Here is an 18,663-nt window from a genome sequence, read left to right as displayed (position 1 = left end):
ACAAGTTGTCACCTAACATGATCTTTGTCCCCTCCTTATTCTTTGCCCATGGCAAAACTATGGTTTTAAACCAATCGCTAAATGTGGCCTCGTCAATCCACCCGGTCTTCGATCGGTTGTGTCTTGCTCCAGGTGGACCTCCCATGACCCAAGTGTTATAAAGCCTCCATAAACACCTGTCCTCCATAAAGCCTGTCATAAACGTATGGAGGCAGTAGCTCACCAGAAGCAGTGCCAGCAAACATGATTGATACAGCACTTTTGGACGAATTCATGATTCTTTCGGGGTATTTTGTGCCCCTTTTAAAAATACATTTCTCCAAGCCCGGATCATCACTAAGGTTGGTCTCATCATAGTTCAGGATATGAGAGGCAGGTATGCCATCAGTAGTGGATTTTAAGTTATCAAAAAATGTTGATATGTCATCGTGGTTCACTTTCGCCCTCCTGAATGTGATATTCCGGCTCATCCGGAGTCTTAGTTCTGGATGTCTGCTCAAAAACCCATTTACCCATTCTTTGCCAGGAATGTTGTTTTTGAACAATGGGATAATATACGTCCTTCTTTTTCTAAATATAACCTAACATCTAATCTTAAATCTAACCTAGAGAACGGAAATCCCCATTCCGCAACCTTTTCGATGTGAGCACATATTACATCCTCCTCAGTATCATTGAACACTGGTTTTTACCGTGAGATCCAGTATATTTCCCGGATGAGTGGTCACTTAATGTGGATTTAGGGAGATTGTACTTTTTAGCAGCAGCTCTCACTGAAAGTTTTTTTTTGTCTTTTATTTCCTGTACGGCTTTGTTAATTAGTTCTAGTCTTTCTTTAGCGGCACTCATATTCACTAATTCACTTTAAAACTGAATTAAGTTAACTTATATAGCATAATAATAATAACTGAAAACTAAAAATAAATAGGATAAACACCAGTACGGGAAGCATATACTGTGCAAACGAAAATGTTAGGTTAACACAATGAAGTACTGAAGTGGAGAATTGGCGGTTAAAGTCGAGACAGTGAAATTGGCACTAAGAATATCGGCAAAGTCGATGTGTCCGAGTTAACCCTTAGCGAGCAACAAATAAATAACCAAAACTACTCCTAAGAGCCATACACCTTAAAAATAAAAAAATTTCCACATACCAAAACCAATTTTTTTTTATAATTCTTATAACATAAGAGGTAAAAAAACGACAAAATATATTTTTTTCACTCTTTATTGTTAATTTACAGCCAAAAAATGGTTAAAATCATAATTTCACTGAAAAAATTTAATTTTGGCATTCTATGTTTTCATATATAAAATTAACAATAGTTGAACACAATTATTGTTATATTTTACAAAAAACAAGGATATAGTTACTTGTATTTAGAGAAAATATAAAGAATATAGTAAAAAATGTATATATACAAATTAAATAAAAGCAATGAACTAAAAAAAAAAAACTTGACAATAAAGCCCTACATCACGATAGTAATACATAAACTACACTGCACATTGATCAAAAACATTGATTAACATCAAAATTGAAAAGATAAATACGCGGATCGAAAATGGAAGGGCGAATAAACATCTAACCTCACGGAAGACTACAGGCGGACTGAGTGCGCGTCAGTAGACGTCGTTGGCTCTGCGAGAGACTATGAACATCCGGCCGCCCGCTATTTTGTCGATCGAACAAGAGCCGTGACCTTCAAAATAGACACGAACGGTTGTCTCTTGTTTAGATAAACCTTGTTTAACAGTTTTTACTATGTTTGTTACCCAGAAATGCTTTTAAATAATATTAAAATAAAAAATTGATTTTGCGTCAATGGACGTCGTTGGCTTTTAGCGCTAGTTTAGGCATGACGTCTAGTAACGTCATTGGCTCGGTAAGGGTTAAGAATGGAATTTGTTTAAGTCCAATATTTTTTTTCTGTAATGAATTAAATCATAAAACCATCGATATGTTGGCTGTGATAAAGTAGGGAATCGAATAACATCATTCAGTTTCGATTAAATATCTTACTTTCGATGTTATAAGTTTTAGCCAGACAAAATTTTTTTTGCTGTCAAAACATTATGTTGGTCATACTAGTAGAGAATAATAACTAAACCAATGACAGCTACAGTGATTATACAGTTCTTTTGTACATTTCATAACAATTCAAGTGTGATATGTTGTAAAATGTTATGTTGACTAGTGATTTCACAAGAATTATTTTTAACGATCGTGGCAGGGCCGTCTGGGTGAACCACCCCTGTCCGGGTCAAGACGGTTTTACGGTATATCATTTTTCAAATTACAACTGCTTTTATGTCATGAGTGTTACCACATCACCAAAAATGAAGTTTTATTTCAAAACATTTTAGAGAATTTTTTATAAAATTCCACAAAGTATTTTTGGTACTTTCTGATTAAGCAGATGCCACCTGTTTAACGATTAAAAAAGTAGGTATATAAGTAAAATTGGATTATGAACACAAAAACTATACCTTTATTAAGTATTTTACAAAATTATAAACACTTGTTTATATTTGAGTATTCCAAAACTTGACAAGGTCAGTGAAAAGTGTGATAATAGCATTGGTGCTCACACCATAATATGGATTGGCACACCAGCAGAGTGTGCCAAAGTATTGGAGATAAGGAAGATAAAATGGAATCAAGAGTATACCTTGACGAAAGAGTTAAATTCCAAGAATTCATATCTACTGAATTTTTCTGAGAGTGTGAATTTATTTTCATATTAAATAACTAATGATTAATAATATTTCCACAGAGTAAAAGCAACGTAAAACCAAACGTTGGCAGTGAAAGTGTTAATCAATGTATGGGTAATCAAATATAAATGTTCCACATTGTACTTATTGGTGAAAAACCTTTAAGATACATAGTACAAATCTTTTATAATACTGAGATTTAAGAATTTGATGTTCACAGGTGAGATGGCATCGGTCCAGAGCTCTAAGGCTGGCAAGTATGCTCGACGAGGCATGCCTGAAGATGAGGCACCTGAGCATGTGGAATCTACGGGAGAACTCCTCATCAAACAGCTTGTGCAGAAACAAACCAACACTAATGTTACCTTACGGCAGTGAGTTTATATTAGTACTTCTTCTTCTAAGGGCCGGCCTATTGCCATGGACTTAAGTCTTAAGGGCCTTTTGTGCACCATATTAGTACTTGCTTAACTTAATACAAAAATAGTATGTTTTTTTGTTGATTTTAAATTAGAACCTTGATTTCCTGGTAGTGACACGCTGGCTATCATCTCGGATAGTAAGATATTAAGGTAATAGAAATAATGACACATACCAGCAATGAAACATTGCCAAAAGACAAGCTTCGTGGAACCAAAACTGAAGATGCTGAATATGTCACAGTCCAAATGTTAAATAGAGTACATAACTGATAATTCCTTAATGCACTCTTACACCTGATCTCGGAGACTTAAGTTCTTTTTCTTCTGTATTTTGTTGAATTTGTAAATAAAAAAAAACGTTTGGAAAGGTTTTATTAAAAAAAATTATTTATTATTTCATTACTATAAAATTTGAAGTACTTTGAGAATAAAAAAGCTTTTTAAAAACTTGTTCAAAAACATTTATCCTTTGGCGGCCTCTAAATCGTACACCTCTTCTACTTTTCTTTTTGAAAATCTAGATTTGGGTTTGTAAGAACTAATTGTGTGTTCTTTTAGGTTTGCAGAAAGCAACAGTACACAATAAAGCTACAATATTAAATCTTGAGACACATTTCTTTTCATAAATCAAACTAGTTTTGTATGAACACTGCACTCTGCACATGGTTACAAGTGTTACAGTTACTAGATTGAGCTACCTATTTCACTGACATGGTCCCTTTAAATATGCATGTGGATGGGCCCCAGTAAAACTGTCCAAAAAATCCGTTCTGAGTACGGGCCTCGCTGTAGCCATTAACAAATTAGTTCTCCAATAAAAATATTTTTTGTTTTAAGGCTAGTTGGAAACTGTACCGTTTTAATTTCAGACAATTACAACAGAAAAAGGAGTTTGAGCGAGGTGTTGGATTTGTGACATTGGATGAAATGGGTCTGGGTACGAGCAGTTTGCAAGAGTTTGAAGAGAAGCAGCGGAAGATCGAGAAGATGTTGGAGATGGAGAGGAGGGGGCAGGGCGAGGGAAAAGATGCGATCCTCACAGATTGAAGAACAACTGATTAAGGCATCTGGTGACTCACAATTTTCTCTTCAGTAAGTATGAATCCACTAAAAATAACTTTTTATGTGTTGAAGTTACTCACATTCGGTTGTTGAATATTTATCTTTTCACAACATCCTTTTAAATACAAAAATTTGTAATGCCAGTGAATGCTTGTGGTCTTTTTAACCTTTTGCACTCGAGAGTAAAATTTTTTGGTCACTACCAAAAACTCGGGCCTCTATTGAACAAGTACTGGCGAAAACCTCGGAGCCCTTTTTATCAATTTTGTAGTCTAAAAACATAAATTGTCCATACTACAACGTAACATTTCATCAACAGAGTAAAAAGCCTTTTCTTTGAGCCATTTTAACATAACTGTCTTAAAATGTTTACAGGAAATGTCTCTAACAATCAATGGTAATTTATTGAACAGCTTTACGCCAGTAAGGCTTAAGGCAGCTAAGGTGGTGTGGGTGGTGTGGTTGTCCATAATTAACAAAACAGGACCCAGAATATTCCCAGGTTTCTGAACAGTTGATATGCCCGTTTCGTCAAAGTTATACACGTTTGCAGAAGAAAAGGCATGTTTATCCATAACAGACTTCAAGTTTGAATAAAACAACTTTACATTACTGCTTCTTCATTAGCATTACTGGACTCTTCAACGTTAAAAGCTGATATTCTGTCCAAGCTGGTAGCCTCCGGTTTTCTAACGCTAACAGTTGGATTTCTTTTGAGAAACCCTTGCAACCAGTCCCACCCAGCCATTTTACATGAGATATTAAAGTTGTGTTTTATTTTGTTCACTTATGCATATTCAAACACTAGTCTACGAAGCTCAGTTGGAGTCAGCCTGTAGAATACTTTAGCTAAAGTTAATACCTGCTGTGCTATATCGTTTTCTTGTTCTTTGGTGAACGTGGGTTTTCGTCCTAACTGTGCCTCACTCGAATTATTTGTTTGTAGTCGATCACTGAGTGTCATCACAGGAATGTTGTAAAATCGAGCAGTCTCTCAAAGTTTCTTGCCATCTTCTTTCACAGCCTTGATAGCAGCTTTCATCATCTCATTAGTCCAGCTTGCTTTCTGCGTCAGCCATGGACGGTTTCTCACCATCTGTTGAAAAAGTATTTTTTATAGACATTTAAATATTGAAGAATTTAGAATTAGATATTAAGATAAATGTTTTAAGAACAATTTTTATCATAACATTGCATTATGGGTAATCTCGTACACTTGTTGGGGCAATACCGTACACTTTGTACGGCATTGCCCCGATCTGTCTTGTGTAGCATTAAAATTCATAACCTAAAAAATACACAGACTAGGAAGGTCGTAGTTATACTAATTTATGATCTTATATGTAAAGATTATAATACCAATATTGTAAAGACTGTAACTGGAGCAGAGTTTTACTTACCTCTGATGAAGCAAGAATTCAAAATAAGAAGAAAACTATATAAACTTTGATTTGTTAAACAACGCGGTGCAGCTTGCCGGCGGTTTCCCTCCAGATGTGTTTCGTATTGTTGCCGCGAGGTAGCAGCACTAGTTCCAGGGCTGTAGTCGCCTTTTAGACGTCACAAACCTTGTGTACGGTATTACCTCAATGTACGGTATTGCCTCGATCTCCCCTAAACATCGTAAACAAGAAAGGACCCAGTACAGAGCCCTGGGAAACCCCACTTGTTACCTGCTAACTAGATTGACTGTCATTCAATTTTACATATTGGAACCTGCTAGAGAGATAAGAAATAAGTAGTGACAATTCATTACCTCTTATTCCATAATATTCCAGCTTTTCAATTAAAACTCTATGAGTTACAGTGTCAAAAGCTTTACTTAGATCTAGAAGCAGAGCACTGACTTCCTCTTTAATCTCAAACCCATTAATGACATAAGAAACAACACTTTCAACTGCCTTAGTCGTAGAAAGACCTTGTCGGAAGCCAAACTGTGCTGGTACAAGTAGATGATTTTTTTCAAAATAATAATCAATCTGAGATTTAATTATACTTTCAGCTATCTTAGATATTACAGGTACAAGTGCAATAGGGCGGTAATTGTTGACATTTGATTTATCACCTTTTTTTATATACAGTTACAGTTAATGTTAAACATTGAGGATAAATACCAACATTGAGCATCCAGTTTATAAGACAAGTTAAGGGGCACATAAATCACAACAATAATATTCTTTAAAACATAATTAGACAAACCATAGACATCTTCAGACTTAGAGTTACTTAGCCTATTAACAATATAGTATACATCAGCAGGACTAACCTCATACCACTTAAAAGACTGTAGGCCTATAGTAGAATTATTTATACCAGAGGAATTCAGAATATCAATGGCACTAGCTGCATTTAAATTAACATTCATACTATTACTATTTACAACATTAGAGACATTTTGCATAGCTTATGTCTAGAAAATGTCTAATTTTCCAAAGAAAAGGCGTATACTAGTTTTTAGGCTTATGGGTTCTGTTATCACTAGTTTTAGTTTTCAAAGGACAACAGTCATCAAAGTGTTGCGACAAAATCTGCATAAAACTATCAAAAGCCACATCAAGACTACCAGCACAAATGGCTTCAGACCAGTCAATATTCCTTAATCCAACCTTAATGTACTAATACCGATGTCATTTATCACTCTATAGCAATAAGTTTGTGGGAGATCCGCAGTTATAGAAGAACTCGAGGGCAGACATAAGTTCTTTACCACCAACACCAAACCAAGGTGATCAGAAAGATGTGGTTGCACTGTTTTACATATGTATGTAGAAGGATGTAGGTTGGAAATAAAATTGTCTAAACCAGGGGTTCCCAAACTTTTTTGTACCACGCCCCCTCTGGTTATTTGGAGACCCCCCACGCCCCCCTACACATATCAATAATTGTACGTATGGTGAAAATTTAAACAAGTATTACATGAAAAATGAATATAATAACTGATACAAAATTTAACATTGTAACACAGATACATTTTCAATTTAAGGAAGGTGAAACAATAGGCCTACCTACTTACAAAAACAAAACATAAAATGTAATTTAGTGAAATGGGTGCGCTTGCATGTTCTGGATAAGCTGACAGATCCTGGGTTGAGTTTCAGACAAAGCACAGCGTAGGTCACTTTCGACATCAAGTTTGTTGCGGTACTTGGTTTTGATCGCCACAAGAGTTGAAAACGCTTTTTTTGCACATGTATGTTGTTGAAAAAGGCAAGTACATCCGAACAGCTTTCCCTGAAACACTGGGGTAAACTTTTAAGTACTTTAACCAAAATGAGGGCTTGTCCATTTTGTCAAAATCGTATCTTGCAGCAGAGTCATTTTTTATTTCTATTCCCTCCTCTTGCAACTCTTCTGGCAGCAACTGTATGTCCATGTTGAACGGGTCAGTTGATAGTTTGTACAACTCCTCTGACAAGTTAGGAAAGTACCTGCTGAACTCCTCCTTGAGGTTCTTCAAATGGTCAATTATCAAGTTTTTCAAAAGCGGTCCTTCAAAAACGTCCTCAAAACATACTTCTTCTGAGACTGACACTACTTTGCGGAAACTTGAATAGTTGCTGGGGTTCATTGACACTTTACGTATCCAAAGTTGTAGTTTCTCAACGTACATCTTGATGGCATCCCGATGTGTTTATATTTGAGTCTGCACCTTGCAGTCTCAAGTTTAGGTTATTTAACGTGTCAAAAAAGTCTGATAAATAGGCCAAAATCACTTGGTTCCAGGGTTTTTTGAACTCTGCACTAAGCTCGTTTTGTTTCTGCTGTGCCAAAAACGTTATCACTTCATCACGGAGTTCAAATAGTCTTCCCAACATATTGCCTTTTGATATCCATCGTACTTCTGTATGAAATAGCAGCGTTTTGTGATCACTTCCTAAATCTTCACACAGAATTTTAAACAGTCGAGTATTTAATGCACTGTTCTTAACGTAGTTGACTACTTTAATACAAAGCTTTAAAACAGCATTGAGTTCGTTAGGAAGAGTTTTTGCTGATCCCAACCACATCAGCATTCTTCTCTTTGACCAACTGCACAAAGCCTGAACGAGAACCCAGCATTGAAGGAGCACCATCTGTGCATACACCAATAAGTTTTTGCCAAGAAAGTTCGTGTTTCTTAAAAAAGTCTGATACTGCTTCCATCACATCTACAGCTTTAGTAGTGGTCAACAGCTCAGTAGAAAACATCAGTTCATCCTTCATTCTTTCATTTTCAATGTAACGAACATATAGAAGCAAATGAGAGCATTGTGCTATGTCTGTACTCTTGTCAAGCTGGATAGCAAAAAACGGTGATTTTTTTTATTGCATCAACCACCTGGTTTTTAATGTCCTTGGCCATATCATCAATGCGGCGTTTTACGGTGTTGTCTGAAAGTGGTATTTGTGATAGCTTTTGCCTACTATCAGTTCCAAGGACAACATCGGCTGCTTTTAAAATGCACGGTTTAACAAGCGTTTCACAATAGTGTGACTTTTCTTTTCCTTAGCAATAATAAGAGATAATTCATATGAAGCTTCAAGCACTTTTAGAGATGACTGAGCAGCAGATCCAGTGCTATCTAACTTCATGCGCTTTAAATTCTTAGATTTTGCAGCGAAAAACTCTTTAGGTTTGTCCTTTAAAGAGGCATGTTTGGTTGACAAATGTCTCAGAAGACGATTAGGCCTCATCGGGTCATTGCTCTCATAGCAAATAACGCACTGAGGGTGATCAACATTATCTTTAAGCAAGGAAACAAACCCATATTGAATATAATCGTCAATATACTTGCGTTTCTTTGCCGTGTTCATCTTCTCTGATTCAGCTTCACACAGAACTCACACAACACAAAAACAATTACTACAATTCAAACGTCGCAGCAATTACAGAACACCCACAATACAGCAAACACGCTGACGATAATTCACGGAAAGCACTGTTGGCACAACGGACTGGCGAACGGACTAGTTACAACGCAAGCACTGAACAAAGTGCAAGGTTATTGACATTGGATTGAAGATGCGGTGGGGGTAGTGGTAGGCGGGCGTGGTAGGGGTGGAGGGACACTCGCACTCACGCCAAGGCCAAATGGAGATAATGGGTGGTGGGGGTCATGGATGGCGGGAGGGGAGTATTATTATGAGGAAATTATTTTTGTAATTTTTTTTTATTTATTTCATTTGGGTGTCACGCCCCCCCCTGGACTTTCTCCACGCCCCCCCAAGGGGGCGCGCCCCCCAGTTTGGGAACCGCTGGTCTAAACAGACTAAAGATCTCGTAGGTTGCAAATTAAGACAAAAGCAGTCATAAGACTTTAAAATGTTAAGAAACTTAACTATCAGAGGGCTGGTTACTCTGGGATCAATGTTAAGATCACCCACAAAAATCACTTTTGTAGGTTCTATACTTAGAATGGCTATTTACAAAGTCAAGGAGTCCAGTTAACCTATCAATAAATATCTCCACAGAGGAGTCAGGGGTGCGGTACACAGATACAATTAACAACTTTTAAGGAACTAAAGGCTATCATTGCAGCCTCAAACTGTTGAGTTCAATAAAAGATACAATATTTACAACCATAAATGAGTGCTGATAGGAGTCACGAACGAAGATCGCAGAACTACCATACGGTGTAGGCCTACAAAAGCTAGCAGCAAGTAGAAAACCATCAGGTCTATACAGACCTAACTCTTCCTCAGTACACCAGTGTTCATTGACACAGAGAATGTCACACATTGTATCCCTACCAAGTATTACAAGAGAGTTCAGTTTATTTTCGATTGACTGCACATTAATATGCACTATCACTGTCTCACAAGGGGAAATATAGCTCTTAATAACATCTAAACCATGCCTCTTACCATGAGGATTAGCTGATAGATTCAGGCTTAAGTCCCACGAACTGTCTCTTGGCCGGGTTCAAAAAAAGATGACCCAAAGAAACTCTTGCAAGAATACCTAAATCTACTTATATATTATATAATATACAACTGTAGGCCAAATGTTGGGGTCGAATACCTTGCTCCAAAGAGACAGAGAAACTCCAATTTTGAACAAGCTATATCCAGGATACCTGTTTTTTAACTTTGTAATTTCAAAATTTCCATCCACACTTTCAGTTAAATATTGCTTCAAAACTTCACATTCAACACCTTCTGCAAATCTAGAGACGAAAATATGTCTATGCTTTTCCACAACTTTCAGTTTATTATTATGTAAAGGTGCACAGCCAGTAAGAAACTTAGGCTTTTTGCCAGCACTATGTTGCATCGATACCGATTTTCTCTTTTTATAGGTTACCATTGTAAAATCATTATTTACATTTTCACTTTCACTTTCCTGTCTTTTGGTTCACGTTCCACAGTTTAAGACATCTCATCTGAAACATCGGTAGCAGAACCAGAGTCAGAAACAGCAGAAGTCCCTTGCGGAGAGCCAGGCACTGCACTACTTTCATGCAGCCTTAAGAACTGCTTCTTATTTCTGCGGTCGTTGTTCGGCAGTGGTGTCTTGATTTCCCCATTTTTCCCACACTTTTTGACAGGGATTTTTTTGCTTAATTCAGAGTTGGATGGCAGCACTGAGCCTTTGCCTTGACCGGCAGACTGAAGTCTGCTGGAGTCAAAATACGTTTGTCATTAACCTTCAAATTATTAGGATTAAAATTTCCTTTTACACCACCATAGGGCAATGAAAAACAGTCAACGGGATTTTTATTATATTTTAAGACACTTGAATACAAAACTTTATCACTGTTACCTGTTAAGATATCACCAATAGCTTCGGTATGGCTATCCATAGTTGCGGTAAGATGAGCATTTTCTCCTTTTAATATGTCCAACTGCTTACGCAGCTCTCATTGACTTTCAGTTATTTCATAAATCTGATCAGTCAAGATTTTTATACGAACAAAACAGTCACAAGATCTATTATTTAAGTCTTCTGTAACAGATACAATAGCAGGAGTACTCACTTCTGATTCACTTTGACTAGCACTACAACTGTCACATACAAAATTTGACTGTTCACCTTTCGAATAAGAATAGTCTTTTTTAGACTTCCCTGCACATTCAAAATGGAACCAATTTTTACATACGCCTTCGCACAAAACACCTCCAGAACTGTTACTTACTCTTTTAGGACAAGATCCACAAACAGGGTTCCTATTCATAGGCGCCATGTTACTTACCTATTGAAGTTATGGTCCCAGAATAGAACTGAAGTACACCCGATCTACTAACCTAAGACTACAATACACATTTTTATAATTCACAAGTTGAAATCTGTCTGCAAGATATGACTATGAGAATTATTGAATTTTTATGGCAGCTTAGTGCCTTGAATTGTAGGTGACAGTCAAGTGTTACCCACTGAATTCTGCTGTACTAGATTATGTGGCCAAAAACACAATAAAAAATGTCATAAAACATAACAAAGCATAAAAAAGAATAACAATAAAGTGTTACTATTTACAAAAATGGTCCATTTATTTTAGCAAACACATTTAATTATGCACAGGCCATGAAGTCCCTTGGCACACCTTGTACATATTGTTCTGCTTTTTTTTCTCTTCCCTCCTGCTTTAGTGCTGATTGGGCTGCATACACAACAGTTCCTCTCTTGTTTCCCTGGTAAACTTCGTATGCCAATAGGAAGATTAGCATTTGGTCCATCACCACCATCTGCATGAAGATGACCAGCATTTTTTTCTGCGAGCCATTGCTTAGCCAAGTCTTCAACAATTGCTACTGTAAAGTTATATCTAGGGAGGACTTTTCCTGAAGTATTCTCGGAATATATAGTGTATGCATTCAATACCATTCTAGCAAAAATATTGAATGTAACTTTTTTCCAATACTTCAATGTTCGCCTCTCATTTAGATAGCAGTATATCATCTGGTCAGAACCGTCGACACCACCCATAAAGTGGTTATACGAGTCTTATCATTTCTAGGACTTCCTTCACACGATCATCCTCATTTCTCCTTTTTCCTACCTTTTGGATTGAATTGGCTGTGTGTTTAGTCGACAGCAGAAGTACAGGGTTTTTTGTACTCTTCTTTTCTCTGTAGCCTAAGAATAGAAGGCTATAATTTCTAATGTACTTTTTTTCCCCTACATTGAACTTATCTTTCAATTAAGGAGGAATGCCTTTTCTGTTTTTCCTTACAGTCCCAGTAACAAAAGTTGATTTGTCATACAAGTAGGTTGCCAGTGGTATACTTGTGAAGAAGTTATCTATGAACAAATGATAACCTTTGTTCAAGTATTGACCAATTTTCAGCAGTTTTTTTACAACCTTGAACGCCAAACCTGTGGTTTTCTTGCCAGTAACTTTTGACCCTTTGTAGCAAGAAACGGCCAGGCAATATCTACTTACTGAATCACAGAGCATCCATAATTTCACACCCCACTTATGGTGGTGTTTGTTTGGTAAATATTGCAATAACTGTGATCGTGATTTTGTTCCCACCAAACTCTCATCCACTGACAACTCACGGTGCGGGTTGTAATGTAATCTAACCAATCTGTTCACTGTGTCAAGTAAGGGTGAAATTTTGGCACACGGATCATATCCTGGTTCTCCAGCCTTAGCCAATTTGCTGTTGTCCACCATGTGGAAAAATTGTACTATACTTTCAAATTGTGACCTACCATTCATTTTCCCGTACCAAGGAGAGTGTTGTGAATCAGAAGTTGCCCGGTAGCTCTGAATATTAGGCTTTCTATTGAGCCCTATATTCAATATGACTGTTATGAAAGCTCTCATTTCAGGTACAGTGACAGGTCTCCACTCTCGAGCTCTAGAACAAGGAGAAAACAAGTGTGCATGTGAGGCAATAAACTGATGGGCATACCTATTTGTCTCAAATACAAATTTTGTCAAAAGGTTTATTGAAAAAAATAAGAAAAAATATTCTATTGGCTTAGCATCATGAGGTGGACAGTGCTTTGGTCCAGGTTCTTCAAAAAACCCTAAATTATGGTCAAAACCAGGATCATTCTCCTCATTGACAGCAGTCCACCGGTGTATCATCAAGAATATTTGGATACAGGTCTAGTGGGATGTCGGGATCTGGATCGGGTATTTCAAAGTCATCAGAGTTTCTTATGACATGTTCTATGGTTTCTTCAATAGTGTTCAAAAGAGGCATATCTACATCAGCATTATCAAGCCATATTTCTTGCTGGTCATTAGTTGTATTCACATTTACTTCTGGCTGGTTATTGAAGGCTTGAACTACAAAACTACTAGTAGAAGGTAAATTAGGCCTACCTGAGCCTGAGATGACATCATCAATGGTTTCGTCAATGTGTGCATTTGTAGGCCTAGGCCTAGGCTTTGAACAAATTTTCTTTGAGACAGGGCATTCATCGTCTGAGCTCGGTTCCCCTGATTGCTCCCAGTCAGGATCATTGTCTGTATCGTCGTCAAAGCCCGTAATACCTCCCTCACTTTCACTTTTGGCATCGTCAGATGATTTCGAATCTGATATGTTACTGACAAAACTATCACTCAGATCGTCAACATAACCCACACCACTTTCAATAATATTTCCAAACAGTATATTTTAGCTAACAGGCGAAGCTCGGCGAATAGGCCGTTCTTCATCAGATGATTGGTCACTCATTTTTGACACATAGTACTAGTTACAAACCAATAATTTTAATATTTAGCTTGAAAACATTTTGGAAATAACCTTATTGACTGAAATAACTTCTCGAACTAAACAAAGCAATGAAGAGATCAGCTGTTGAAGTTGGGATCAAATCATCTGACAAAAAAAGGTGAAGTTGACAAACCTCTACAACACAATGTAAAACTGCAAAATCACCGCCATAGAGTTTAAAGGTTTACTACGTTTTTACATCCAACAACTATCCAGCTTGCGTATATCGCAAATTTACTGCATTTGGATAATTTATAAAGCCAGTACAAAGGATTTACCAAACGTTCGAAATGTCAGACGTCCGAGGTTTTGACCAAAACAACGATGTCCGATATTTCGGACGTCGGAGTGCAAAGGCTTAACAGCGCTTCAGAAAACAATTCAAAATAACAAAGAACCGTTACTTTATATTAATAAAAATATTTTTCCCTTGCTTTTTAATATACAGTATTTGACTATATACAATACAATATTTTTACAATTTGAAATATATTATAATCAAACATTATAAATAAATCAAATATTTGAGACAGAAAAACAGATATAACTTTGGCCTGTAACGAATTATGAATTGTTGAGTTAAAACATATTAGTTATAATCGGACATTATAAAAATAGTTAGAAAAAAACACAGTAATGGTATTAATGTATATTGCAATAAAATGTGAATGAAAAACAAGTTTTAGAGCTAAGATATTTCACACTCATTGTACTTAGTTCACATAACATTCAATATTTGTTATAATAAATACCATGTTTTAATTGCTTTACCCGTCACTGTCTAATTGATCGTTTTCATCATCTTCACAACAGTTTACACACAGAGTTTTTGTATGTTTATGACAGCTAAACATCACAGGTATGCGTTTTACTTATCCTGTTATTTTTTGGTCACAAAACCAACAGCGGCAAATTACATTTCCTGCAGCTTGTCTTGGGTTCTCTGTTTTTGAAAGATCTTTACCTCTCGCTTTTAAAATCTGTTTTGTAATAATTTTAGTGGCTCCTAGGCATCTTGTTTCTAAGAGGCTCCTGATCTCATTTGGTCAACATACAAACTCTGTGAGGTAGTTCCTCCTTTCCATGTTGTCTTGTGTTAATTCCCGTGATGATGAGTAAAGAAAAGAAAATCGTCAATGGCCATCGCCAACTTATTCGAGAAACATTTCGTCGACCACATCCACACCACCTTTGGTCATGTTGTAAAATGTTAGAATGTCTAGCTCTGGTGCATCTCCAGTATTGAATTTTTGTTCTTTCTTGCCTTGTAGCACACTGTTGTGAGCTGTGGTCGAAATGCAAATATGCTGCTGGTTACGGATATTTCTGTTGTGTTACTGAAAATCAAAGACAGTTCCCTCTTATTCTTCCTAACAGTCCCTACAATTATCAATCTGTGATCTTTTCTCAAGTGTTCTGCTGCAGGATCTCACGTAAACCAATTGTCCATGGTGACATACATCCTGTCCTGTCAAGTGGTTCTACCATTCTCACTGCAATGTCAGCAACTCTATAACTGATTTCACATGGTCCTGGAGGCTGTTTATTGACACCAACCTCAAGTTTCACTGTATAGTACGTTCTTGTACCGCACATAGCAAACATTTTTATCTTGTACTTTGCCTGTTCAGATGGCATATATTGTCTGAAGGGACAGTTCCCTCTTAACCCATCCAGCATTTCGTCTAGAGTGACATATTCACTAGGTGAATATACATTTTTGCATCTCTCAACAAAAGAATCTAGAATAAAAGGTATTTTTGCCAATTTGTCTATGTCTTCATGCTATTCACAATCTTTATTGTCATCAAAACGTAAAGCTCTAAGTAAAAATATAAATAATTTACTAGTCATTGCACATCGGAAAAATCTATACCTGTGCTATCTTGAGACCACAAATCTAAAATGTACTGGTGGGAGGATTTGCAAACCCCGGAAAAAATTTTCAATAATCGCTTTTATTTCAGTTATATTTTAAGAATCAAGAATTTTTATTGTCTTAAAAACAACACATTGTGCAACTGACAAAGTTAGATTTACAACTAACTATTTTATATAAATCTGTCTAAAGGGCAGTTGTCAAATTCTCAATAGTTGTTTCTAAGGTAATAACAGGTAACAATTAAGTAAAATAATTAAATAAATATATAAATAATACTAAAACTATGATAACAATAACACATACATAAGCTTAATACACAATCAGGAGTAAATAAAATAAAAAATAATACAACAATGTAGTTAAACATATATAGTGCTAGTATCACAGGCTAAAAAACTATCAATAGTATAAAATACATTTTCTTTAACCACCTTTCCACTTCTATTTTAAATCTATTTATAGGGACAGACCATGCTGTTTCCGGTAATTTGTTAAATACGAGGTGTGTCCAAAAAGTATCCGACCTTGACTTCTGGCATGAACTAACGTTACTTGGCGGCAACGGCAATCTGGTCCCCTACAAAGTACTCCCCTCCACAAGCCACTATCTTAACCCTTTTGATCCCGGGAGTTTTCGCATGGGCGTCTGCCCACGCCCCGGCGTCTGGCGCTCGGGTATCTGCCCCAGTCCCGGCCAAGATTTATTGAAAATGTAGTGCTTCGGCAAAAGTTACACAAACTTTTTATTAATCAATGGATTTTATTGATTCTTTTTTTAATATACTTCTCTAAGACTCTACTACAACATAAGCCCAACTAGAATTATAATAAAAATGCACACACAATTTTTTGAAAAAAAAAATGACACTTACCAAAAAATGTTTTTTCAAAATTTTCTGTTTTCATTTGATATAGAAGGCATAAAATGAAATTTCTGCTCAAAAATGAAAGCATTATGTCCTTGTACATATAAACATGAGTTGTATTCTAAATTTTGACTTAGTTATATTCACAAATAACTGAGATACAGGTTTACAACTAAATAATGCACATTTAGTTCCACAGGCACAACATTACGAAAAAACACATGAAAAATGTATGTTCAGATAAAATTAAGTATTGTCACTTGCTAAGTTACAAATTATAACAAAAGAACATGAATAGTTATATTTTAGCTTTCATCAATTGCTTTTATGATGATCTTATTGTTACAAAAAATGTTTTTCTGGTGTGTTCATTAACACTTGTGCAGTGGAAAACACTTTGTGTGTAGTCCTTTTTTACATTTTTTACAAATGTAGCTCGATTTCTTCCTCTTGCCACCCAGTCTGGTGCTGGCTGCACTGCAAACACAGCAATTTCTTTCCTTTTTATTAGGAAGTTTTTCAAAAGAACGGGGTAGTATTCCAGCATCGCCTCCACCTTGATTTTCATCATCACTGACATCAGTGTCTGGAATCGGGTGTCTCTGTTCTTTGAAATCAAAACCATTCAGCAGATAAACTGTCAACTAGAGTCACTAAAAATTTTAGTCTAGTCATAGGATTTGTGGTATTTTGTTTATACAAAATATATGAATTGAAAATCATCCTGGATAACAAATTGAAAGTTAATTTTTTCCAAAATTTGGCCGACCTGCGATCACCCATGTATCATTTGTATCATGTAACATTTGGTCATGGCCATCCACACCGCCCATAAAGTTATTGTACTCTCTTATTATTTTAGGTTTAGTAGTAATGTATACTTTATTTCCTCGTTTTTTTGATTTTTGTTGTTCTCCAGCTTTATACACAGTTGATAACAACATTACAGGTTTTTTTGTGTTTTCCTTTGTCTAAAACCAAGTAACAGCATTGAATTTTTCCTTTTGTATTTTCTTTCCCCAATTGTGTAATTTGTTTTTATTTCTTGAGGCGCACCCTTCCTGTTCATTCTAATTGTTCCAGTCAAATGGGTACACTTAGTGTACAAAGCTTTGGCCAATCTAACAGAAGTAAAAAAAAATTATCAACAAATATATGAAAACCTTTGTATAAACATCCAGCTACATCAAGAAGTTTCATAACTACATTGTAGGCCAGGCCTGTTTCCCTTACATGTTGTCTATCGGTATTTTTTGCTCCTTTATAGACAAAAAAAATGCACACAGTAGTGGGTTACTGCATCACACAGTACCCACAACTTGATTCCAAATCTATGGTGCTTTTTAGGGAGATACTGCATCAAGGGGTTTTGGCATTTAGTCGGTATAATACTTTCATCAATAGAAAGGCACATATTGGGGCTATAATGGTGCTTAGATATCCTATTCATATGATCTATTAGGGGTTGCACACGGGCACAAGGGTCATAATTTGGCTCCTTAGGTTTAGGAAGGTTCCGTGTATCAACCATATGGAAATATGCCAAAATTTCTTGAAATCTATTCCTACTCATCATTCTCCCGAACCAACTACAATTCTGACTGTTAGATTTCCACCAGTAACTTGCATAGGTAGGTTTGTGATTTAGACCCATATTTATTAGGATACAAATAAAAGCCTGAATTTCTGCAGTTGTAACTTTGACCCATGTTCTCAAACTATTATTCGGTCCCAAATTAGAATTGTACTTTCTGACAACTTCTTCAGCGTACATATTTGTATATTTTACAAAACATTTCCATCAATGTAACTGTGAAAAACAGCCTAAAGTAAGCAATTGATGGTGTATTCATGGGAGGACAATGTTTCAAGCCGGGCAATTCTAAAAATGAAAATGAATGACTATAACCTGGATCATTTTCTGCAGTAACATCAATCCATCCTTCATTATTTTCTCCACTGGAATCATCAGTTGAATTACCATTAGTATGTCTAGGCCTAGGCCTAGAAGGTTGTCTAGGTTGCTGATTTATAGTAGTAAGCCTACTCCTTACATTTT

General features: G+C 36.2%; 2 protein-coding genes across 2 annotated transcripts in view; one reads left to right on the top strand and one right to left on the bottom strand.

Moving 5' to 3' along the window:
• The first annotated feature begins 4,093 nt into the window (after nt 1-4,093).
• LOC124370221 (U11/U12 small nuclear ribonucleoprotein 65 kDa protein-like) overlaps nt 4,094-18,663 on the top strand; it is a 47,433-nt gene continuing 32,863 nt past the window's right edge. The window contains exon 1 of the mRNA XM_046828510.1: nt 4,094-4,232. The gene's annotated coding sequence lies outside the window, so the exon portion shown is untranslated. The remainder of the gene's footprint in view (nt 4,233-18,663) is intronic.
• Nucleotides 8,087-8,421, bottom strand: LOC124370222 (protein ZBED8-like). Its single transcript, XM_046828511.1, has one exon. The coding sequence runs from the start codon at nt 8,403-8,405 to the stop codon at nt 8,178-8,180; it is 228 nt and encodes a 75-aa protein (XP_046684467.1). The 5' UTR covers nt 8,406-8,421; the 3' UTR covers nt 8,087-8,177.

Source organism: Homalodisca vitripennis, unplaced genomic scaffold (genome assembly GCF_021130785.1).
Source record: "Homalodisca vitripennis isolate AUS2020 unplaced genomic scaffold, UT_GWSS_2.1 ScUCBcl_48;HRSCAF=789, whole genome shotgun sequence".
Lineage (NCBI taxonomy): Eukaryota > Metazoa > Arthropoda > Insecta > Hemiptera > Cicadellidae > Homalodisca > Homalodisca vitripennis.
The sequence above is the reverse complement of the archived record's forward strand: the minus strand, read 5'-3'. Positions and strand labels throughout refer to the sequence as shown.

Excerpts from the sequence above, each read along its gene's own strand:
- LOC124370222 (XM_046828511.1), bottom strand. The coding sequence starts at position 8,405 with ATGAAGGATGAACTGATGTTTTCTACTGAGCTGTTGACCACTACTAAA.